This window comes from Labrus mixtus, chromosome 18 (genome assembly GCF_963584025.1).
Source record: "Labrus mixtus chromosome 18, fLabMix1.1, whole genome shotgun sequence".
Lineage (NCBI taxonomy): Eukaryota > Metazoa > Chordata > Actinopteri > Labriformes > Labridae > Labrus > Labrus mixtus.
The window spans coordinates 24906455-24930563 of NC_083629.1; the positions used below are offsets into that span (position 1 = coordinate 24906455).

General features: G+C 43.5%; 3 protein-coding genes across 3 annotated transcripts; all 3 read right to left on the bottom strand.

The window, feature by feature from the left end:
* Positions 1-439: 439 nt before the first annotated feature.
* mrps26 (mitochondrial ribosomal protein S26) lies at positions 440-2915 on the bottom strand. The gene is made up of 4 exons (XM_061062792.1): positions 2565-2915; positions 1392-1538; positions 1153-1276; positions 440-892 (listed from the first exon to the last, which is right to left on the bottom strand). Exons 1-4 carry the CDS (start codon positions 2783-2785, stop codon positions 761-763), a joined length of 624 nt encoding a protein of 207 aa, XP_060918775.1. The 5' UTR covers positions 2786-2915; the 3' UTR covers positions 440-760.
* Positions 2916-6158: 3243 nt separating this feature from the next.
* Positions 6159-9968, bottom strand: neff2 (neuronal intermediate filament family member 2). The gene is made up of 3 exons (XM_061062791.1): positions 8818-9968; positions 8165-8289; positions 6159-7275 (listed from the first exon to the last, which is right to left on the bottom strand). The coding sequence occupies exons 1-3, from the start codon at positions 9826-9828 to the stop codon at positions 7215-7217; spliced, it is 1197 nt and encodes a 398-aa protein (XP_060918774.1). The 5' UTR covers positions 9829-9968; the 3' UTR covers positions 6159-7214.
* A 3749-nt stretch (positions 9969-13717) lies between these two features.
* On the bottom strand, positions 13718-15326 carry LOC132993485 (nanos homolog 1-like). Its single transcript, XM_061063354.1, has one exon. The coding sequence runs from the start codon at positions 15188-15190 to the stop codon at positions 14525-14527; it is 666 nt and encodes a 221-aa protein (XP_060919337.1). The 5' UTR covers positions 15191-15326; the 3' UTR covers positions 13718-14524.
* Positions 15327-24109: the final 8783 nt, after the last annotated feature.

Below are 24109 nucleotides of genomic sequence, written 5' to 3' on the forward strand. Positions count from 1 at the left end.
GTTTTATTTTTATGTTTATGTTTAATCAACAAGATGATTTATATTCAGGGGGCCGGATAGGAACCTTTAATGGGCCGCCAGTTGAAGGTCAGGTTGTCCTCTGAGCTCGGGTGTCTTTGACCTCCTCTTACATATTTCTACTTTACGTTACCAGACTGAGAACATAAAGAGAAGAATCGACTTCTACAAAATATACTGAGTCACAGCGTCGTAAGAAAGCTCACACAACTCACCACGATGGTTTTAATGTTTTACTTTTTTTCTTACAACTAATCCGTTCACACATCCCAAAACGATGCAAAAAGAGTCATTCAGGTTGTTTTTGCTCTGACTGAATTTTGAGGCAGAGTACGAGCCTCAAGAGATGAAAAAGAAAAAGGAGTCCTGATCTGATTTTCATCCTGTGATGTTCAAAAAAGATTCAGAAACGTTGAAGAGGAACTGTGATATCACGAGTTTACTTCACATTACAAAGAACAGGAAGACAGATATGATCAAACGGACACGTTAAGGTAAAGATTCAGAACTCAAATGAGACGGAGTACGGCGAGAAAGAAGATTAAAAAAAGCAGCTCAGTTCCAGCAGACACAAAGTCTCAGACATTTCTTATTTAACCGTCTCACATCCTTTCCTGTCAGTTTGACGACGCTCCTCTTCCAGGTCGGCTCAGACTGACACACAGAGCGCTGTTTGTCCGCCCCTCTCTCTCTCTCTCTCTCTGGGATGAAACTACAGGTGAGTCTTGTGTGTTTCCTCGTTTCACTGCTGCACCGTCTGTTTGACGACTCTTCCTTGTTTATCGATGGCAAAGTTGTAATTCTTGGGATTGTCCAGAGCTTCTTCTATTCGCTGGTCCAAGTTCTCCAAGGTGATGAAGTTCTTTGCATCCTCCTGGAAGAAAAGAAAAAAAAAGTTTATAAGAGACCAAAACTGGAAGACACCGGCCTCGGCGGGTATTTCAGTAAACATCGCTTTCACTCCCCAAAGGTCATGACCACAAGTGAGAGTTAGAACAAAGATCAACCGTTTTTATCTTGAATTAAAAGTTTTCAAAATGCAGAAAAATATCTTCAAAAACTACAAAAACGTGCACAAGTAGAATAAAGCATTGAATAAGTTCAGGGGTAGAAGAAGAGAAGGTGAAGTCATACCTGTAACTGTAAAATTTCTCTCTCTCTTTGTGTGATCAGTTCTTGTTGTTCTTGTTCTCGCTGAATCTCAGCTTCGACCCGCTTACGCTCAGCTTCCTCCTTCTCCTTCTGGAACCGCAGCATCCTGAAAAGAAACAGCGGAGAGAGAGAGGGTGAGATCCAGGACCAGGATTCTCCTTTATCACTCACACAAGAGGGAAACAGTTTATTTTCTTTATGTTTCTGTTTTTCTTCTTCACCTGAGTTTGAGCAGGCGTTGGTTCTCCTGGTCGTTCCAGGCCATGAGGGCGCGATGCTCCTCCGCCTCCTGCTTCGCTCTCTCCTCAGCCATGGACCCGGTCTCCTCCTGGTATTTCTTCCTGAGCACCTCCTCCTTAAATTCCAGACTGACACACACACACACACACACACACACACACACACACACACACACACAACAGATCAAATAATTGTTCCAAATCACTTCAACTCAACGAGGCTCATTTGTGGAAACTTGTCGTTTACAGAGAAGCTCAAATGTGCAAGCAGGAAGACTGTTATTATACACATACTTTTAAATCATTTCTTAACATTAATTTATCTTATTTCACAAACATTTTAAATGTTTTTTAAACATATTAAATTATTATTGTATTGCTTGTTTTTTTATTTCTTTGTCTCCTGTTGTTTTTATCATCCATCTTTATTTTATTTGTGTTTTATAGAATTAATATTGCTGCGCATTAGTCTCTAAATTAATTCAATTCAAATTCAAAAAAACGTTATTTGTCCCCGGGGGGAATTCAAAAGCACACAGAGCAGTAAAATAACAACAGTGCAGGTAGATGAAACATTTTAACCTAAATATAAAGTTTTAATTTAAATACAACTTAAAGCTTAAACTTAACTTAAAAATACAAAATATAAAAGAGTAGATATAAGTGGACAGTGATCAGACTAACAGATGTAAACAGAACTATGTGCAGTAAAGAAATAAATATAAATATATATATTTATATATAATCACTTTTTCACTCCCCTGTAAATCACTTGAATTTGTCTGACAGATGCTGTGTGAATAAAGTTGATTGAGTGATTGATTTGATGTACAGAAAGTAAAAAAAAGTCACAAAGGGGGTAGGATTAAATAAGTTTTATACTTCTTCCTGCTCCTTTTCAGGCAAATCAGTTGAATATATGTAATTTGCTTTTTCTTTTTTTGTGAAATAATTTGAACATTGTTTTTTGTATTTTCGTGCTTTTCATTTTGTTTTGTATTTTTGATATGTTTGATTTTATTTGATATGTCTGAAATAAATTTAATCAATCAATCAAAAACTACAGTTTTAACAGTTTGTGGACACATTTTAATCCGGTAACAGAATTTTCCATAACACCAGGTGACACATTTCAGTAACTGTTAATTAACGTACCGAAGCGCCCTCATTATCAGCTGGTACTCTGAAAATCTCTCCTTCAGGACGACCATCTCCACCGGGTCGACGGGGGGAGGCACTTTAATTCTCCCCTCTTTGGATTTGGCCACCGGGTCTTCACGGGACTTTCTGCCGCGGACAGCCTCCAGGAGCACGGCGCTGCGGGGGGACAGGAGCCGGGCCGCCTGGACGCTCCGCCCGCCGATGACCTGGAACATGTCGGCGTCGAGATGCGGGACGAGGTGCAGCTTTTCGGGATTCTTTAGTGTGTCGTTTTGTCAAAGCGTTTGAAAGTTAACATTGACACAGAAATGTTATCGACGCAAGGCAGCCGCCATGTTGGTAACCTCTGACAACAGGAAGTGATTAGCAAGCTAACACTGTGTTAGCCTCTACTACCATCTGCTGGAAGTAGGAACGGATTTCTATGCATTTAAATGTGTTTTTAAAGGTAATAACTCTCCTAGAAGCGTTTATTTTAAAATAGAAATCGAGTTTGAAAGCAAAACCCAATGACAGTGACGCTCAAACAAGTTAAGCTAAGGTAGTTACCTAGCAAGGTAGCTAATTAACGACACAATAAAGTAGCAGGTGTATCGGCAACTTTGGCGATTTTCCCGTAATGAGTCTGTGGTTGTCATAGTTACAGTTAAATGTTGAAAACTCAGAGTCCTCATCGCATATAGATTTTGTTTTTGTAGTTTTATCTTTAATTTCAAAATAAACTTGTCAGATATGTATTTAAATAAATAATACTCAAAGAGGTAATTCGCGTAGTTTTCAACTTCTGTTGTAACCATGACAACCACCGACTCGTCACCAGATTACACGGTCGCAAGTGAGACCAAATCACCGGGATCGCTTACAGGTGCAACCAATCAGAAGTAACAACTTAAATTTACTCAAACGCTTTATTTTTTTTTTTTACACATTTAAGGTTTTTTTTTATCTATTACTTCCACTTTCTGCTTTTTCTGTTTGTTATCAAAGTTTAAATACTGGACTTTTATTTTTACAGTGCCAGACTTCTTTTTTATGAGGGACAAAAAATGACGAAAGTATAAATAAACAAATAAATAAATAAATGTTGGGAGAAATGCATACAATAATGTATAAATGAATAAATAAATGAATAAATAAATATATAAATGCTGAAAACAATACATCAAGATTCAAGATTCTTATTTGTCACATGCTCATACAGATGTGCAGTGAAATGTAAAGACTGTTCTGCAAGGCCATGCAATAAACACTCAAATTACTAATACACATATATACAGTAAAATAGAAATATAATGTAAAATTTAAAAAATAATTATTTGAATATACAAAATGTAGAATATAGAATAATGTAAAGAGTGTAAAGTGTCAGTGTGTAAATGTGCAGATTGGAATGTGTGGTGTGTGTGCATCATGTAGTCACAGTTCTGTTTAGTTTTTAACTGAGGAGAGTGGAGTTAACAGTCCGGACAGCCTGAGGAAAGAAGCTCTATCAATCAATGAATAAATAATAAATACACTTTGTTAATGAAAAAGGCTATTTATATATTTTTACATGTATTTATTTATTTATTTATTAACGTATTTCTACAGTTATATATGTATCAATGCATACATTTCCACATTAATTGAGTTATTAATTTATTTCTGTATTTTTACATTTACACATCTATTTATTTCTGTGTCCAGGTCGTAAGAGGAAAAGTATATATGTAAATTTGCTTCTGTCTGTTTTTCAAAATTGACCAATCCTACTTCAGTAATGTTAGGACGGCCCACTTAATTTACATATTTACTTTTCCTTGTACAACATGGACACAGAAATACATAAATAAATATATGAATATATTTATTTATATATTAACTTTTATATGAATTGTTGCATTTATGTAATTATTTATTCATTTATACACTATTGTATGCATTTCTCCCAACATTTATTTATTTATTTATTAATTTATTTATACTTTAGTCATTTTTTGTCCCTCATACTTTTTGCACTATAGGCTATAGCTTTTTATTGTTAAATGTAAGAGTTCTTCTATTACCACTGCAGCTAACATACATTAAATGTAGTCGATAATGTCCCGTTTCTAGCCCCGGCTTTTACCCTCTCATGTATTAGCATCAGTGTAATAAAAGATGTTGGGTTTTCTCTTCACAACACTTCACGTTTTGTTCTCTGAGGTTTTGTTTCACAGTCTAAATGCAGAACAAACACATCATGTGAAGACTCTTTGTTCCTCCAGGGTTCAGTGGGATGCCTGCTGTCAGCCCGATGATGGATGATGCTGCTGAGGCAAAGCACCAACACCTTACAGCTACAGTCCGCCTGCCAGGAACGTGGAATGATGGGAAATGGTGCAGTGCCGCTGTTTGTGTTGCTCCTCCTGTGACATTGAGGGCGGTAAGTACGGAGACATTTAAGCAGGATTCATTTCAGGGGGAGGGGAAGTTGTTTACAGCGGCCCCCGAAAAAAACACAAAACAATTCCTGAATCAAAATGACACATGTGCAACATAACCGCTAGGCTATCAGTTCTCTCACCGTGTTGTTTGATGCAGACAAATCAACGTGTAAACCTCGAATCATGACTCAGAACGGCCTCTTCAGGACGAGAGAGAGCGTCTGAAGAGCTCAAAACACCTGTAAGGTTTCATATCTCGTCATTTGAACTTCTTACTTGATTTGAGTTCTTCTTATTTTTGTGTCTTTGTTTTAGTTTTGACGTCGGCTGTAGATTCAGTGTCGACCTGGAAGTCCTCTCACTAAATTTGCCACGCTTTGCTGGCAGTGCAAAATAACTAGCATTGTCTTTACTTAGCCTTGCCTCACACAAACCGAGACCAAGACATACCCGAGTCCAGAGTGGGTTTGAGACCGAGTCAAGACCAAGACCATAAATATCTCTGATATCTTGTTTTTAGGGGGGCGTGTCACTCACCTAGACCGTCACACCGGGGAGGGTTGAAGTCTTAAGCTTTAGCACAATCTGTTTTTTTCTTTTAAAGCCATTAAAGAAAGGAATAATCTTCCAACTTGTGCGGAAGGAAGGAGACAAGGAAGGAAGGAAGGAAATTAGCTAGCTAGCTAAATCTGGTACAAAGCATCTCTTCTGAGACTAATGTCTTTTTTTGTAGTCTGTCCCTGATTCAAATAAACGATTAAACTTTTAAACCGGGGGGGCATACAGAACTACAAATGAATTGAAGTTATATGTTCTTTTAGAAAGAGGTGTTTTCCTTCCAATCACAGGAATGAAGTGAGAAAGAAGCCTCTCAGTGACCGGTCTTGATTTAAAATCTGGAGTCTACGCAGAATGAGAACGAGACAAGGCCGAGTAAAAATGCTTCAGAGATCGAGACTTTTTAAAGGTAGTCTCGATCCATCTCGAATACTGCAACACTACCTCCCCCCATCATAGCTCAAATAGCTTTTATCATGTCTGACACTCAAATACTTTTAGGTCTTTTCTTTCAGTTAGGAACCGTCCAGAACAAAAAGGTCAATCTGAACGGACCCCTAAAGTCTAAAAGGAATAAAATCATGAGATTGTGCAGATGTTCAAATAAAAACCAGGAGATGTGAACTGATTTGCAGGTCAGTTTTAAGTTTTATTCAGCTTGTTGTTTTGCTGTTACAGGTACACCAAGTGTGATGGTGCAGACTTTTTAATTTATTAGTTTCTCAGATTTTAAAAGTGAACGTTGACCTCTAACGTCAGCGGACAGACAACAAGGAGCTCCTGCACGTTTTCTTTCAGTTTCGTCGTTTAGCTTGGAATGAAATCACGGAACAGAAAAAAAACAAAAAACAGAAAGGCCTGTGAAACACACTGCATGACTATAAGGAGAACCCAGTAACTATTCATCTTCCACTACATTTACATGCTGCAAGAAAATCTACTTACACTTCATTTTTTTATTTTTTTAGATGTTTAAACAAACTGCCAATCGGTCAAAGACACAAACTCACCGTGGTGTTTGTGTGGATGTAAATGCAGCGGAAGAATAACAAAAAGAGGACAAAAAAATGATTCTCTAATTGAATTTAGTTTAAAAGAAAACGTTTAAGGTTACTGGTTCACTGACTACGACTGCAGAACCAGGAGGGGGGCGGGAGGGGGGGGCGGGACAATGCAGAATTGATTGGTTTGCAGGTTTGTTGCATCAGTTTGAACACAGATAAAGTCCAAGCAGCGAGAGATAAACGGATTCTTTGTGTTGTCCCCCCCCTTCACAAACACTTGGTCAGATGTTTGCACGGCGAGGGGGGTTCGGACGGCTCAAACACTAACTCTGCTTCTTGGACCTTAACCTGTGCCGCCCCCTGAAGAACCAAAACCAAAACAATGGTGCAGTCCGGCGTAGCTTTTTTTGTGAGTAATGCAGTGCAGCCACTCCGTCTTCATGATGAGGTGTCACAACGTGTGTAGAAGAAGGGGGACTTCTGGTGGACCTCTTGTTCAGCACAAGGGCGCATCTGTCTTGAGAAGGATGAGCTTTGGATGTTGGATGTTGGGAGTAAAGAAGAAGAAGAAGGAGATATTTTTAGGGGCAGGGAGGAGGTGAAAGAAGGGAGTAGATGAGGATGTTCAGGTTGGGGGGGGTGAAGAATTCAGGTTAATGCCAGGCTGGAGGCATTGTTTAGTTTAGGGCTGGAAGGGAAGGGTACGCCAGTCGGATCTCCTCCCCCTCCAGGAGTTTCCTGAAAAGAGAAGAAGAAAGATTATAAACATCGTATGGAGGTCGTATCGCACTCACTTAAGAAAATAGATATCTATATGTTACTAAATTAACTTGGAGTAACGCTGGAGTCCCATCGATGGCGGTCTCCATGCTGGAAATGCTGTCTCAGTCTAACTTTCAGTCAACCTAACGACAGGCTGAGAGCTGGAGCTGAGGTGGGTTTTAAACCTCCTGACAAACCGTTACACCGCGCCCACCTGTCAATCAGGTCAGCTACACGCCTTATTGTGAATAACTCTTATCCTTCATCAAATCAAAACTGATGAGTCATCAAAACATTCACCCCCCGTACAGTGTGTGTCCATCGAGACATGAGCTAATCACACCTATTTGGTTTTTTGAACCAGGCTGTAAACATGTTAATCTCTGCTGTAAAAACAGGCTTTTTAGAATGGGTGTGTATGTGACTTCCTGTGCTTCTGCAGCCAGCCTCTAGTGGACACTTGAGGAACTGCAGGATTTTACACTTCCGCATCGGCTTCAATTTTCAACATCGGAGGGCGGCGCTTGGTAAAAATGTGCTCTGGTTTTAGAAACTAATGAGATCGTTCCCTCTGCAGACTCATCCTGGCATTACTCCAACATACCTCATGATCTGAAACTTACGTTTAGTTTGAGTATCCAGCTCTATATGTGACTTTTATGGGGGTCAGAAAAATAGGTCAACTTTAAATCGTAAAGGAGCTGCTCAGTTTGTGCAGAAATGTCCAGGATGTTGGCCAGTAAATGTCCAGAAGTTTACAATATGAAATCCAATAAAAAGATTTGATTTACTGACATAATACTGAAGAGGAATCATGGATAAGGAAGTGTTACTGTAACACCAAGTGACTCTGAGGCTGTCTCACCTGTACGCAGCTATTTCAATGTCCAGAGCCATCTTCACGTTCAGGAGGTCTTGGTACTCTCTCAGGTAGCGCGCCATCTCGTGCTTGGCGTCGGTGATGTCTCGCTCCAGCTCACTGATCCTTATCTGTGAACGGAGAACGACACACAGCCATTCAGTCAGTAAATATCAGAGTTGATGGTGCAAGACACAAAACGAGAAAAATCAGAAAACCTGTTGGACAGAAAAATGATTTCAAAATTTGTATATTTTTAAGTATAGTTTTTTAAAATCTCTGATCCTTCTTTTGTGTGTAGCTACGCTTCGCTCCCTTGCTTCTTTTTAACCGTAACCTTGCAGATTTTCACCTCTGCTGTGAGTCTGTCATCAGTGTGGGGGGGGGGGGGTGTGAAGCTGCTGCAGAGAATAAATTTACAATCTGGAGCCTTCTGCTGTTGCTCTACTTTTCTCCCTCAGTCTTGTATTCTGTGTCGTCTTTTCAAGTCACTACACCGATCAGTTTTCACCTGTCAGTCCTTCCTTCTTTCCTTTTTCCTTGTTCACCTGTTTGAGTACAAACTCCCTCAAATCAGAGAATACTTCTTCTTCTCTTGATAAGGTGAAAACTCTGGAGGTTAAACATCAAACATCAGGATTTATATTTCCTGTCCTCACCTGGTACTTGGTCACCTCCTTCGCCTGCGTCTCCTCCAGGTCCTCCAGCTGTTTGTTCATGGAGTCGATGACGCCCCGGAGAGCCTCGATCTCCGAGGAGCGAGACTGGAGCAGCCTCCGGTACTCCATCGTCTCCTCTCGGATGGCGTGCACCGCCTCGTTGTTCTTGCTCGCCATCTCCGCCACGCTGGCGAACTTGCCCTTGTACCAGTCCTCGGCGGCCTGCATGTTCTTGCTGGCGAGCCGCTCGTACTGCGCCCGGATGTCCCGCAGGGCGGTGGAGAGGTCGGGCCGGGACACCTCCACGTCCACGCTGATGCTCGCCACCTGCAGCTGGGCCTGCAGCTCCGCCTGCTCCTCGGCGAACACCTTCTTCAGGAACGCCAGCTCGTCGCACAGGGACACCACCGAGGCCTCGACGTCGCAGTTGGCGAGCACGGCCCTGTCGGAGTCATCCCTCGCCCTCTGCAGGGCCTCCTCTGCGTCCATCCTCCTCCTCGCCTCCTCCTCGCACCGCTCCTTCATCTGCTCGTACACGTCACGCAGGTAGTCTCTCTCCGCCTCCATGCGCATCTTGTCCCCGTTCTCCGAGTCTATCATGGCCCTCAAGCTCCTCGCCTGCCCCTCGTAGAGCGTCCGCAGACGAGACGGGTCGTTCTGCCGCCTCCTCAGCGCCTCCAGCTCGGCCTGCAGCGCTCGGTTCTGCAGCTCCAGGCGCCTCACCTTCTCGATGTAGGTGGCGAAGCGGTCGTTCAGGTCGACCAGCTGCTCCCTCTCCTGGGAGCGCAGCCCCAGCAGCTCGGTGTTCAGGGAGCTGGCCTGAGTCAGGTCCATCCTCTCCGACCCGTCCGGCAGAGAAGAGGACGCCAGCCTGAGGATCCTCTTCGCGGCCGGAGGAGCCCGAGGAGACGAGAAGAGGGAGGACGACATGGAGGACTTGGTGGTGGATTGGGAGCCTCCTCTGTAGCCGTCCCAGGGGCGGCGGTAGGAGTAGAAGGAATCGTAGCTCATGATGATTTTTTTTTGTGGTGGATTTCTCTTATGCTTAGAAAAAAATGTTTTTTTTAGTTTCAGAAGATTTCTTTATGTCCCCCTTGTTCTGCACACCATCGGTGAGGATGAGCGAGCGTTTTTGCACTGCACCAGCTCGGTGATGCTGCAGATCCTCGGCTTATATAGAGAGAGGCTGCCCCCCCCCCTCCCTCCCTCCCTCCTCTAACACGGAGGAGCATCAGTGCTGTCAGCATCCACAGAACCAATCGCAGACTGCTGCAGTGAGGAGAGAGGAAGTTGGTTTTTATGACTCTCGTATTCGGCAGAGCTGATGTGGCAGAGCAGCTCACCTAAAAATAGGCTTTAAATGTTCCACCTTCTTCTCTCTGGACACTTCTGGAGGCACATTTAAATCTACTCTAAGACCTCAGATGCGTCTTTTGATCCATAATCAGCAATTAAATGCAACGAAAAATGTCTTGAAACGAAGTCCTTTCTGCAACCCGGTTAGAGAAAATCAATACTGAGTGCATAAAGAGCGAGTGATGGACTTTAACATCCAGCACTAAAAGCTTTACATTTAATAGAAAACAAAGATTTCTTGGTACTTAAATAGATGAATATGGTTGATAATCGACAACTGCGACATCTAAATATCACAAATGTTGAAAGACTAATCCTACATCAGCCCACATACAACATACATTAAGACTCCTCCCCTTATTACTTTAAACTTTACAAATATCTGAAAAGTGTTAACTCTGGGCTTTTCTTTCTGATCATCTCCTTCTTTTAAAAGTCTCCTGTAGGTCTCTGACTGTGAGACAGACTGCTCTGCGTGATGACCGATAAACCGCCATCGATTGGAGCGTCTCTTTCAGACGGATCTGTTTGATGTGTTTAGATGTCAAACTGATGAGTCACTGATGTTCTGACAGTGTGTGTGTGTGTGTGTGTGTGTGTGTGTGTGGGAGACACGGCTGAGACGGGAATAGAATTCAGTGTTTTCTGCTGACACAGAAAAAAACTCTCCTGCTGTTTAACATCAGGGTGAGTCAGAGAGAGAGAGATCGTAAATCATCCTCAGTTTGAGTTAGAAACAAGAGGCATCAGCTCACCAAGGACTAGTATCTCATTCAACCATATCTTATAATAATCTTTATTTGTTTTGTGCCAATTTTCAACATGTTATCTTCAGACACTTCAAGTAAACAGCAGGACTAGACCAGTGGTTCTCAACTGGTGGGTCAGGACCCAGTAGTGGGTCGCGAATGTGTGCCTGTAAAAAGATGTGTATCCACTTCAAACTCCTCATCATCACCTACAAAGGGGGCGGCTGTGGCTCAATTGGTAGCGTCGTCACCTCTCAACCGGAAGGTCGAGGGTTCGATCCCCAACTGGCCAAATGTCCGATGTGTCCTTGGACAAGACACTTAACCCCAAATTGCTCCCGCTGCTTCAGTGGTGGTGTATGAATGGGATTAGTTACTTCTGATGGATGATACTACATAGCGATCATCACTACCATCAGTGTGTGAATGGGTGGGTGTGACATGCGGTGTAAAAGCACTTTGAGTAGTTGGAAGACTAGAAAAGCGCTATATAAGCTCAAGTCCATTTACCATTTACCATTTACAAAGCCCTCCATAACCTGGCTCCTCCCCCCTCACCTGTCTGAGCAAATGTAGGTACCAAATCTGCTCAGGGTCCTGAGTCTGCTAGAGACGCTACACAATATGATTGACTGTAGGTCTGTATGATGATGTAGCATGTTGTAATTGGCTGATTATGGATGAACGATTAACGCTTCTTTGGAGAATTTTTACCAAGAAATACACGAGCACCACTGGAGGGATTATGTATCCGTCTAGCCTGGGAACGCTTCAGAATCCTCCAGGAGGAGATGGAAAACGTTGCTGGGGAGAGGGAACGTCTGGGTTGACGCCTGCTTCCACCGCGACCCGACCTCGGATAAACCAACCGTCACTGTGAATATACATATATGTATATATATATTATTTAATTTAAATGATCAATATACGCACACTTATTTATGTAAATACTGTAATTGACATCTTAATTGAGCCATCTGTCACATAACTGCATTTTACTCATCATGTTACTTCATCATCTTTTACACTTTTCACCACTGCACTGTTTCATATTTATGTAAATATTAGTCTTTTCTTATTCTGTTTATTGTTGATATTTAATGTTGTACCTGTACATAAGAGAGCACAGTTCACCAAAGTTAAATTCCTTGTGTGTGTGTAAGCATACCTGGACAATAAATCTGATTCTGATTCTGATAAGCGGAGGAAAATGGATACATGAGCAGTCAAAACCGGTTTAAACGGGTCACCTGTTTTGGACACAACAAGAAGTGAGAGTGAAACATGTTACACAAGGCGTACTGTCTCTTACCAGTAGGTGGCGTCATAACAAACATTGAGTATTGTACTGTGAATATGTTCAGACAGGGACTCTCAAGATTTAAGGTTAGTTTGGACGCCGTGTGTTTGAGTTCTTCCTCTTTCACAAAGAGACTATGATCTGACTCTCTGACAGCCAATCACAACGTGCTACATCATCACACAAACGCAGGCGAAGGACCCCGAGCAGATCTGGACCCCAAGTTTAGGAGGGCCCGCTTTAGAGTGAAACATTCTTTGCAGCTCATATTTACTCCGAGTCGACAGAGCAACAAGGAAACTTAACTTCAGATACTTTCTCATCACAGATCCGCCCCCAGAGATCAGAGTTATACTGTTTTAAAACTGTTCTGCAAGGTTCATGCAGCTCTCTGCAGGGACACGTTTCTTCAGCTTAACACCGGCTCTTCTTACTGAGCTGAGCCAAATGACCCCCTAAAAAGAGAAGAAACTCCCACCAGCATGAAAGGGTTAAAGGTTTTTAAGTTCAGTTTGTTTGTAGGCGAGTCGAAGCACATTTACATTCTTTAATTCACTGTGAAAAGTTTTGTTTTGGCTCAGTTACAGTCTGTCTTCTTTATTTAAATCAGGACATTTATCAGGGAATATGTGAGGGGAGTGTTGTCATTCCAGATGCTGAACACTAGGTGGCATCATTGCATGTTTTATTATTTCTTGAAGAAACACTCTTGTGAAAATTCTCTCTCTAGTTTCATGCTGTCTGCTTCTCTATGAGCAGTGTGTTAGACAGGAAACAGAAAAAAGTGTCTGACCCGACCCGACCCGACCCACATTCTTCACTCTTGAGTTTCACCTTTGACCCTCTGGGAGAAGACTCAGGGTCCTTCAGCCCAAGATGCTTTAAACATCTATATGTGCTGACATCCATTCATATTCTGAATAACAGGTAACGTAGGATGATGTGTCAAGGGGTCAAGGGGGCGTGCAATATGTCACCTCTGCAGGAAGGTGGTTTTATGTACATGGTAAACGGACTTGAGCTTGTATAGTTCTTTTCTCGTCTTCTACTCAAAGCGCTTTGGGTTGCATCAGGAGTTGGAGGCCAGACGAGTTGAGAAACACCGCTTTAACACCGACACATTTTACACCCTGATGGTAGCGGCTGCTGAGTAAAGAGTCCATCAGAAGTTACTAATCACATTCACACACCACCAAAGAAGCAGCGGGAGCAACTCAGGGTTAAGCGTCTTGCAAAAGGACACATGGGACATGTGGCTGCAGGAGCCGGGGATCGAACCCCCCGACCGACTCTACCACCTGAGCCACAGCTGTTTTTTAAGATCTCTATTTATGTACTTTTTTTTAATTCTCTTGCAGCTGCAGCAGAGTCCAGCACACATTTCCCTTTAGCGGGACAATAAAGAATACGTTAACTTATGACATCACCTCCATTTTTTAAGTGAGAGATTTAAGTTTGAAGAAAGTTTTTGTTGCCTCATGAAGTCAAAGAAAAATGCAAATGACGTGTTTTATTCAGAGATCATTTACAGTGAATATATTTCCCAATGATACATAAGGTAAAAAATAAGCACATAAAACATTTTCTATTGACAGATAAAGACTTTGGATGTCAGGCTTCTTCTCATCGCTACAAAATGATCCGCCCTCTTTTCTTTTTTTTACATTTACAAGAATTGTAGGAAAATATTTCCACATGAAATAAATTCTCTGAAGCTTGAAGACTGCATGTCAGATTTACCTTCCTTTTGTTTTTTACATTCAGTCTGTAGAGTACAACGCACACACACACAATCACAGATTATAAGACATCCAACATAGAAACCAGTACAGAAATTTACCTCTCGATACAAAACGTGTAATCCTTTGGTAGAAAACATTTATCTCAGGAAAAAGAAATGTGCTCGATATAAAGATCTTTTGCATCTTGCATGGAGTGTCTGCTGTCAGACTTTGTTATACATCCACATGGGCCAAAACATTCATCTCATATCAGGAGTGTGCTGCATTTTGTGTTGACATCAGCTGTTTGCACTGAAGCTTCTGAAGGTGTTCATTCACAGGTCGATCTGTACAGTACTTTGGTTCTTTTTGGATCTCAGAGTGCTGGAGGAGGAGGAGGAGGAGGGGGCGTAAATATTGCGCACAGTGCGTCCATGTGTAAAACTATGTGCCCAAAGAGTTACAAGAAAGAAGAGAACCGACGAAGCAGTGACACTTGAAAATTAAAAAAAAGTCTTTCTCCGGACTTGTCTTGTGCATGAAACTGGGGGGGGGGGGGGCAGATTACAGTGCAACTTGATTCAGAAGATTTTCAGCCTTTTCCCGATCGCTCTGCCTCCCTTGGCCACTCTCTGGCTCGCCTGGTCCCTGGAGAGCGGGCAGTACTTGATGGTGTGCGCGTTGTCTCCGTTGGCGCTGCAGAGGGGGCAGGTGTACGCCCTCAGGATGGGGCACAGGACTCTGCCGTCCGCCGTCTTCAGGATGTGGGTGCCGTAAACCTCCTCTGGCGCGCCGTTATTCCGACAGAAGACGCACACTTTCGGCTCCGGTTTGCCCCTCTGAGTCTGTTTGCGCCTGGACAGCAGATCGAGCCCGCTGTAGCTCCCTCTGTAGGAAGGTGAATCTCTGTCTCCATGTGGCGAATCACTCACCAGGTGCTCGTACGGCCTGAGAAGCGACATGCGCTCCTTGAGATCGTAGATGGAGATCGGAGGAGAGCCCGGCGCCGCGCAGCAGCACTCCAAGTGTCCGTCACCGTGCCCAATTACGCACGAACAATCCGAGGAGTCATCCTCCAAGCCCAGCGTCGCTTTGAGAGACTCCGTGATGGAGTTGGGGCTGCAGGATGGGCTGTGGATCTTATTCTTAGCCACAAGTGTCGACAGGCCGAGGTAGTCGTTCCAAAAATTAAAGGTGTAATCATACGGAGAGCGCGCTTCAAGGTAACCGCGGTCCAAGAAATCCATCCTGGATTTGAACCCTTTAATGTCCACACAGGTGAGGAGGTGTTTGGGACGGAGTGTCTGTCAGCATGAGGAGTCTCTGGATGGGGGGTTGTTCTCTCTTCTCTTCTCTCGGTCTGGTGTGCAGAGAGCTCCACATGTAGGCGCTGATAAAATCCCCGGAATAAAGGAGGGGGCGTGGTTTGGTTCAAGTTGATGATCTGTGTGTGTCCAGAGGAGGGTCCACAGAGCAGAGCAGGGAGGACTAGGATATGACGATTAGCACGGATAGAGAGTTTCTTTGTGCCTCAACAGAAGAGTGAATCCTGTTGGAGACTGATGCACTTTCTTTCCTTCTTTATTTCTTTATTTGTTGTTTTTGTATTTTTAGAGTTTTTTTCTATTGTAGGAATCAGCCACTCTTTGTGTTTTCCTCAGTCTTTGGTGGGTTTCAACCACAAAACCATCCTGGCTACTGGAGTGAAGTAAACCCAGTGTGCTGTTTCTTTTTGTTGTTGACATAAATAAAGTCTGTTTTGATTCAGTATTTTTTAGTGTACTTGATAGAAAACAAACTCTTCATGCATAGAAGTTTTGTTTTCTTTGCTTCCAGCTGCTTTTATTAAGAGAGAGGACTCGCAAGAGGGAAACAGAAAAGTTAAAAGTCGATGTAAAGGTGGCCAAATCATTTCAGGAATAGAAAGTCTCGTTGGTGCTTCCACATGTGGAAACAAACTTCCTGATACTTTCAGGGTGAGCTGTATGAGCGATCACAAACAGCAGATATTTCTCTTCGACTTTAGTGTGATTTTTTCCCACCAGAATGTCAACCTAAAACTGTCTACAGTTACACTGTATAAAACATGGCCGACGTCACCCATTAGTTTCTGAATCAGCGTTTTGAAGCCAAACAATGGCGGTCGCCATTTTGGACATGCTGACTCAAACTAACTCTCTTAGTGCTTTCACACTTGCAGAAAACTCCTGATGTTTCCTGGAGGAGCTGCATGTGTGAACTCACACAGCATCACTTTTCCCCTCTGACTTTACTCAGAGTTTCTCCTGCCGGACTCCTGGTACTCTTAGTATTTGTTCCACATGAAGTTCAACCGAGCTGATGTGGGAACGCAGCAGGATCAGGACCTGATGAAGTCCTTTGTTCCAGCAGCAGTCAGATATTTTAAAGATCATTTTTAGTTGTGTTTCTGACTCGTGGCTGTAAAAGATCTCAAATGTTTCAGTGGTGTTTATTTACCTGTTTACTGTCGTTGTACTGTTGATAATGTTTGTTGTGGGTATTAATGGACCAGGTGGCAAATGAGTTTTCTAATCTAATCATCCAGATGATTCATATGAAGCGAGAAGGAGGGGGTGGTGACTTTTATATCCTGTGACTACGATCATCATGAACGTGATGAACCTGCTGCATCATGTTTCCTGTTCTCCAGTATGTTCCTGTCCACTCTTTAGTTCATGTTGTGATTCTGTTCAAGTACACATAGCGAGTCCCGCTGGCTGTGTTGTTGTCAGAGCCGTGTTTACATGGACGGGACGGCCGGCTCCTCCCCTTGTGTATAAAAGCTGTTTTAGTCAAGAACTAGAGAGAAGAAGAAGAACATACTCACTGATTATTTGGATGTTAGTAAGAGTTTTTAGATCACGCTCATTCTGTGTCAGTTTACATGAAATGTGAAGCTACGAGCTAACTAAAGAGCGCTAACATTAGCATGCTAACACAACAATGTGAAGCTACGAGCTAACTAAAGAGCGCTAACATTAGCATGCTAACACAACAATGTGAAGCTACGAGCTAACTAAAGAGCGCTAACATTAGCATGCTAACACAACAATGCAGGACACAGCTGATTGCAGCAAGAGTAAAGGACGAGTTTGTCCTCCGCTTGTGCTGAACTCCTTGGTGCCAACGCCAATGGAGAGGGTTAGGAGGAGAGCGGAGGCTTCAGTATGGAGGACGCGTGGCCAAACAGAAGTTTGTTTTGGTTTCATGCTGGAGCTCAAGGGCGACATCTACTGGATCAAAAAGTTGCACGTTCTACATTTAAAAACATAATTAAAGGATGTAAGAATGAATCATGCACGGGCCTCTGTGTGTTTGGACACAATCTGCAGCGACACCGCAGACATTACCTTTTAGTACAAAAAAACGTAAACAAAAATAACAGGATGATGCATTCAAAGACATGAAGCGATCCTTTTTCTGCACCAGTGAACCTACAGATTAGTGTATATTTCAATGTGGAGCTGCAGCTTCCTCCCTGCACCTGTTCTGCTTCCCCCGAATCCTCCGCTTTGTGCTCACCACCAGCCCATTGTCTCCTCCCTACAGTGGGCCGTTTAACTTCATTAATATGCATTAAACCAGAGTGTGCCGTGTGTGTGTGTGTGTGTGTGTGTGTGTGTGTGTGTGTGTGTCAGTCAAAGCAGACTGCCCCAAAAAAAGGAGTAGCTTGATGACTGCCCTGACTGCTGCGACAATGACTGTTACTATTTTTGCCGAGTGAAATATTAGGGCGAGACAAAGTTGAGACAAAAAGTCATTTGCACAAATTATATTTTAAAATTGGAGCAAAGATCCGTCTTTACGCTTTGTGGGGGCTTTTATTAGTCAAATAAATCAACAACAGACCATCGCAGATTCAAATTGGCTGCAAAAGAAAAGATCCTGTGATTCAGCTTGTAGCCAAATGTATTTAAAAAAAAACCTTGAATTTATTGTTTTATCTTCCTTATGTTGGATTCTCTGTCTTTTTAAAATCATTTCATGACAACTTTATGAATGTGTTTTTACCAGTTTATGTACAACACCAGTCCGTGTGAATACTGTAACATGAGGCCAGTATTTGTTGGCACACGAGGATTTAATGTGACTTTAAATCATGCCAAGCGAAATCGGCACAGAATCTGCATGAGTGCATAAATCCTTAAACGTCTTCTGTGCAGAGGGAACGCATCGTCTGCTGCTGTAAAAAGTTCCCAGCGCGTGCAGGACGGCACAAAGCATGAAGGAAAAGAAATCATGTTAGCGGGACAGTTTCCTTGTATATGTGAGAATAAATTATCATCAGAATACACCACATGCTCCCGTCTTCAAGGTCACCTCCGGCTCGGCGTGCACAAAGGAAATCATGAGAGAGCGTTTAAAAAGATGAATGGCTGCCAAATCACAATAGATAAAATGCACGGGGGGACGATATGACATGTGGCTGCTGCTGCTGCAGGGTGCATATATTGCTTATATCTTAATGCAAAGCGTGTTTGGCAGCAACAAAGGAAGTATCGACAATGAATATGAAATACATTCAGTTTACATTGGAGGGGTTTTTACAGCTTTCAGAGAGGGGACGTTTCAAAGAGATATGCAGGAAAAGTAGATTTGAAACATGCAAAAAGGAAGGTATGAAAAATAAAAATAAAAGACGGCGGTGATAAATCATCCCGATGCATGAAAAGGAAACTTAAGAGCACGAGAGAGAAATTAATCAAAGACAGAACAAAACAATTAGAAGAGGTTCCATCTGTGCAGCGGATAAACAAAGCGTCATCTTGTGCAGCTTCGATAACGGATGAACCGGTTAGATTCCTCTCACACAGAGGCTTCGATAATGGTGAATAAAAAACATGGACATTCAACTTGATGAGTCAGGATGTGTCTGAAACCGCACACTTTCCTACTTCTTGCTAAATGTGACGTCACATCGGGACGGCGCCGGGATTTTTTTTTTTTCTCCCTGTGCTGAGGGAGAGCTTGACTTATATGTCAGGGTGCTATGAATAGTTGATTTTTCATGAATTCATAGTTACCCAGATGTTTACTCCCATCGGCCAGAATTTTTATGTATTGAAGCACACTGGTCTTACTAATTTGACCCACAATGCACTGCGGTTGTCAGTCTGTCCATTAGCAGAGTCCCTATCATAAGTTCCTTTGATTTTCCAACATTCAATTTTAAAAAGGTTGCACCTCACCAGCTGACAAAAGAGTCAATCTCTTTTTTGTAGGCAGTGTCATCGCCTTGGGTAAGTAGACCCACAAGTACGTTATCGTCTGAAAACCTTTGGACGTGACAGGACGCCTGACCATGCCTATAGTCAGCAGTGGAGAGTGTGAGCGGAGATAACACGGTGCCCTGTGGAGCTCCTGTGTTAGTGAGGATAATGTCAGACTTTTTATTATCAAGCATGACAAACTGACTTGATGCTAGCTAATTGAACAGAGCTCCGACCGGAAGTAAACCATTGCACCCACCTGTCAATCACGTCAGCTATGCGATGCTGTAAAAACGACTTTTTTGCCAGTTGTATGTATGTGACTGCCGGTGTTCCTGGAGAGCCAGTCTCTGGTGGACACTCGACAAACTGCACTTACTCATTGGCTTCATTTTTCAAGACCGGAGTTTGCCGCTTGCGCTCGACCCGTATTTGAGTATGTTGCTTACAGTCGGGTTAGTGTATTTTGAGTATGTAGTATGTGGTGTTGGACTGAATCCAACCTAAACCCGTTGCTGCATATCATCCCTCCTCACTCTTCTCTCACAGCGTTTCCTGTCCCTCTTCGGCTGTCTTATCCCAAAAAGGCAAAAAAAAAATCTTGAAACGACAACTCCAAGAAAAAAAACAACAACGACAATGTGAGTATTGTCGTCATCTAGACCAGCTCTCCTCATGTGGTTAGAGTGTGGAGCCGCTAACAGCCGGACTAATTAAACCGCTTCATTATATTAATAACAGTCGTGTTAATGTGATACACTCCGACTTCATTTACAGATCATTTAGAGTTCCTTTCTGTGGCTTCAAATCTCACTCTGCTCACACAATGTGAGGCCTTTGTTTGACTGTTTACTTCTCAGTCCTATCTGGCCTCCACAGACTGTGTGTGTGTGTGTGTGTGTGTGTGTGTGTGTGTGTGTGTGTGTGTGTGTGTGTGTGTGTGTGTGTGTGTGTGTGTGTGTGTGTGTGTGTGTGTGTGTGTTCCTCCAGCTCGAGTGGATGTTGTGTGGCTGGCTCTGACTTCCGAGGGGTTAATAATCTTCATGCGTGAACACAGTTTTCAGAGGGGTGATGATGGCGCCCAGAGGCCTCCTAGGACGCTTCTGCCTGCCGAGCAGCCGAGATGGGCAGGCGGCGCTCCAACCCATTCATCACTGTCACGTTGAATAGAAAATTAACAAATCCCTTAATTAAAAGACCTCTCTCTAGACCCTGTGTGTGTGTGTGTGTGTGTGTGTGTGTGTGTGTGTGTGTGTGTGTGTGTGTGTGTGTGTGTGTGTGTGTGTGTGTGAGGCACGTGCCAGCTGTACTGCTACATTGTGGAAGCTGCAACGGCCCGGCAAAACACACACACACACACACACACACACACACACACACACACACACACACACACACACACACACACACACACACACACACACACACACACACCTCCCTCGCTGCTGCATTAATTGCACAGGCTGCATAATGCAGAGCTTCATTCTGCGTCTCGTTGCGCCCCCAGACACAGAGAGGTGGGAGGGGCTTTGATCCCTGACCTCTGCCTCCTCTCCTGGGAACATCCCTAACGGTCCGTCCATCTGCACACACACTCACACACACACCTTCTGCCAACCCCCTCTATGATCCCGGGCTCCTAGAGTCGACCCAGCCTGCAGACGCGTGTCACCGCCACCAGCAGCAGTGGTGGAGGCGAGGTCAAGCTGAAATTAGGGGGTGTCTTTTTTTTCCCCTTCAAGTGCTTTGTCACGACCGGCAGCTCTCTGCGCTTACTTAAACCCCCCCCCCCCTCCTCTCAGCAGACCCTCAGTCATATATTCACACACACAAATACACAACATGCTCTTGACCGAGAGTTTTTTTAAGCTTGATTTCCTTTAAATAAATAAAAAAATCCTTTTAAATTAGGATAAAAAAACATTTGATTTGATGATTAAAAAGTCATTTATTTTGCTCTCAGATGAACCATTATAGATATTCTTCTAAAAAAAACTGTCAACATTCCCCGTTGATTCTCTTTATTTTTTTCTCCAATATCCAAAAGAATTTTCAGCTTTTCTCCTCAATGTAAACAATTAACAATTTGGGGGTTTTAAACTGTTGGGTTGGATTGCGCAAGTTGTCAGAAATCTTGCCCGCTTCCATCGCTGCAACACCTGTTGGTTTGACCTGATAACTGCTCTCATATCTGGCAAACCGAGGGGTGTCCAAAACAGCCGTGTGGGGGGGTCGCCTTAAAAGCGCGTACCTTCTCTGGTCCAAACAAATCCAGAGCATTCAGGAGCAGAATCTAAAGTTAGAAGGAGGACATACTGGCTGCTGCATTGTTGTCAGAGAAGCCAGCACTTCAACATGTTTCCTTAAAGGGATACTTCACCCGTTGAAACATGAATCTGTATTGACATTGGGTCATATATGTAGAAATGTGAAATACATTTTGAAGTTGGTGCCTTCTTGGCCGAGAAAAGGCAGTAAGTGTCTTTTTGGCGCATGTTGATGAAAGACACCAAATCCAAGGTCCCAAGGTCAGGTCAACACGTAAGGACGTTTCCTCAACTGATTCAGAGATTTCTTCCAGAATTGATCTTGGAAATTCCTGTCAGAAAACCGACTGCATGTCTGTGTCCATAAGCAAACAGTGAGAGCACCGACACTACCAGTCCACCCCAGCTCGAGCCGGCTGCTGAGCTGGCAGCAGCCAGCAATATAGCCGCGAGACGGTTGATGCCGACAGGCAGGTTTTGTTTCTAGGCAGCAGCCGTCTCGCCGCTATATTTATATTTTTTCGCCATTATCAGCTTTCTCCATAGAGCCTGTTAGCTTAGCTTCCAAACAATATGGCGGACGTTAAGTTTCGATTCTGGGAGTGAGTTCCCACCCGCTGATCTGTGATTGGTCTGTAGCTTCAGCGGTTGAAAATATGAAGAACAAGCGTTTTCACCCCGCTAACCGCAACAGCTTCCAGTGACGCAAAAATCGTCATTTTGCGTCACTGGAAGCTCCTTTACAGACTCAGAAACACAAAGATTTCACATCATATATTTAAGATGGATGAAACTTTACTTTTGCAATTCCAAATAAACAAAGTCTAAAAAGTAGTTTCCTATAAGTTACATAACACCCGTTTGTACTGTTAGCTGAGCTCAGATACTTTGACTAAACTTGAAGGAGGAAGAGGAGGAGGAGGTGGAGGTGGGAAGTTTCAGGCCCACGGATCAGAAACTTGTTTAACTCAGATCTGCAGAGATTAAAGCGGGAAGTGGTCAAAGGGTTTAAAGTGTATCGGTACAATGGGGCCGGGGGGGGGGGGGGGGGGATTAGAGGTGGATTCACTGAGCCCCTGTGATGCCCTTCATCTCTGGGGGTCCACAGCCGGAGCACCTTTGTTGGGTTAACTAACGGCACTTCCCATGGACGCGCTGAACGGACCAATCCCTTTTTAATGATGCAGGGAAAAATTCCATCGGCCTGATTACCGCCATGCTCTTTTTTTCGAGAGCTCCCATTGTCCCACACGCCATGTCGAGCTTTTAAACTGTGCAGCCAGGCGAGTGCACGGCGAGGCGTTTGAAGTCCACTCGTACTGTTTTTTTTTTTCACCCGCTAGCGATAAACCTTTTTGTGAAACAATGCTGATATGTGTATCTTCTTTATGGCTGCGTCGTAACGCTAACACCAGCGCTGCCAGGGGCTTTAATGTCTGAGATAAATGCAGTATTACTGAACTTAATGGGTTGGGACGCCGCCGTAAAGGAGTGAGTGCGTGTATGAAAGGAAGAAGTTTGAGCATAACCATCCAAAAGGTCTGACACTGCTCCCTTTAGGGGCTTTATTATCTCAGTGTTTTTACATAAAGTGAGCTGCAGACTCAGTAAGAAAAGAAGAAAAAGTCCTGATAGTTGTTTCAAACATTCAGTCTCAAACCGGGAAACCTCTCGGAGTACGCTGGGAGTCTCTGATCTTTAAAAAACAAAGGCGTACAAATCAAATGTTTGTCAAAAAAAAGCTGTGATGGCAAGCAGCAGAGGAAGCACAAAAAGAGGGATCAAAAAAAGTTTCATTTGTGGCTCCAAAACGGGAAAGAAAAGTCGAGCAGCACAGCAGAAACTGAAGTCGACGACAGTGAACTCAGAACACGTGCAAGTAGTGACGCTGGCAGTTACCAGTGGAAAACATCTCTGCACAGTGGGTTTTTTTTTGCAAATACTGACATGTCTTTATATTTGTACAGCGGCTCTCCAAGGTGCCTACACACACTACTCAAACGCTACTTCTTCTCTTCACTTCACTGAGACTGCATGTGGAGTTAGGGTGAAACCTGCTGATCGAACTGTGGGAGGTGATCCAGATCAGATCTCAGATCAGCTGTGATCCAGTGCACCACTAGTCGAGACAGTGTTGTAGTAGAGAAGACACTAACCTGGACCAAGACCAAGACCAAGACCAAGGCAGGGTGAGTCCGAGACAAGGCCGAGTAAAAATGCTTTCGATTCTGAGACGAGACCGAGACCTTCAAAAAGTTGTCTCGAAAATCTGTTATGTAAGGCATCCGTATTCCACTCCAACAGGTCTGTGATGTAAGGTGGAAGTTTTCCAATAAGAGCCTTAAAGAGAAATAAAAAACGATGTTTGTTGCGCCTCTCTTCAAGAGAATGACTGTAAAAATGTTGTGCTTTTAATGTAGAGACAGGACAGTGGATAGAGTTGGAAATCAGAGAGAGAGAGAGGAATGACGTACGGGAAAGGAGCCACAGGTGGGATTCGAACCCGGGCCGCCCGCTTGGAGGACTACAGCCTCCATACATGGGGCGCTCGCACTAACCACTGCACCACCAGCGCAGCCTGTCTGCAGATATGAACCGTCTTTGTGCTCGGCTGCGTGTTTGTCTCCTCCACCTCCTGCTCCATCAGATCTCAGAGACAGATGTGTCT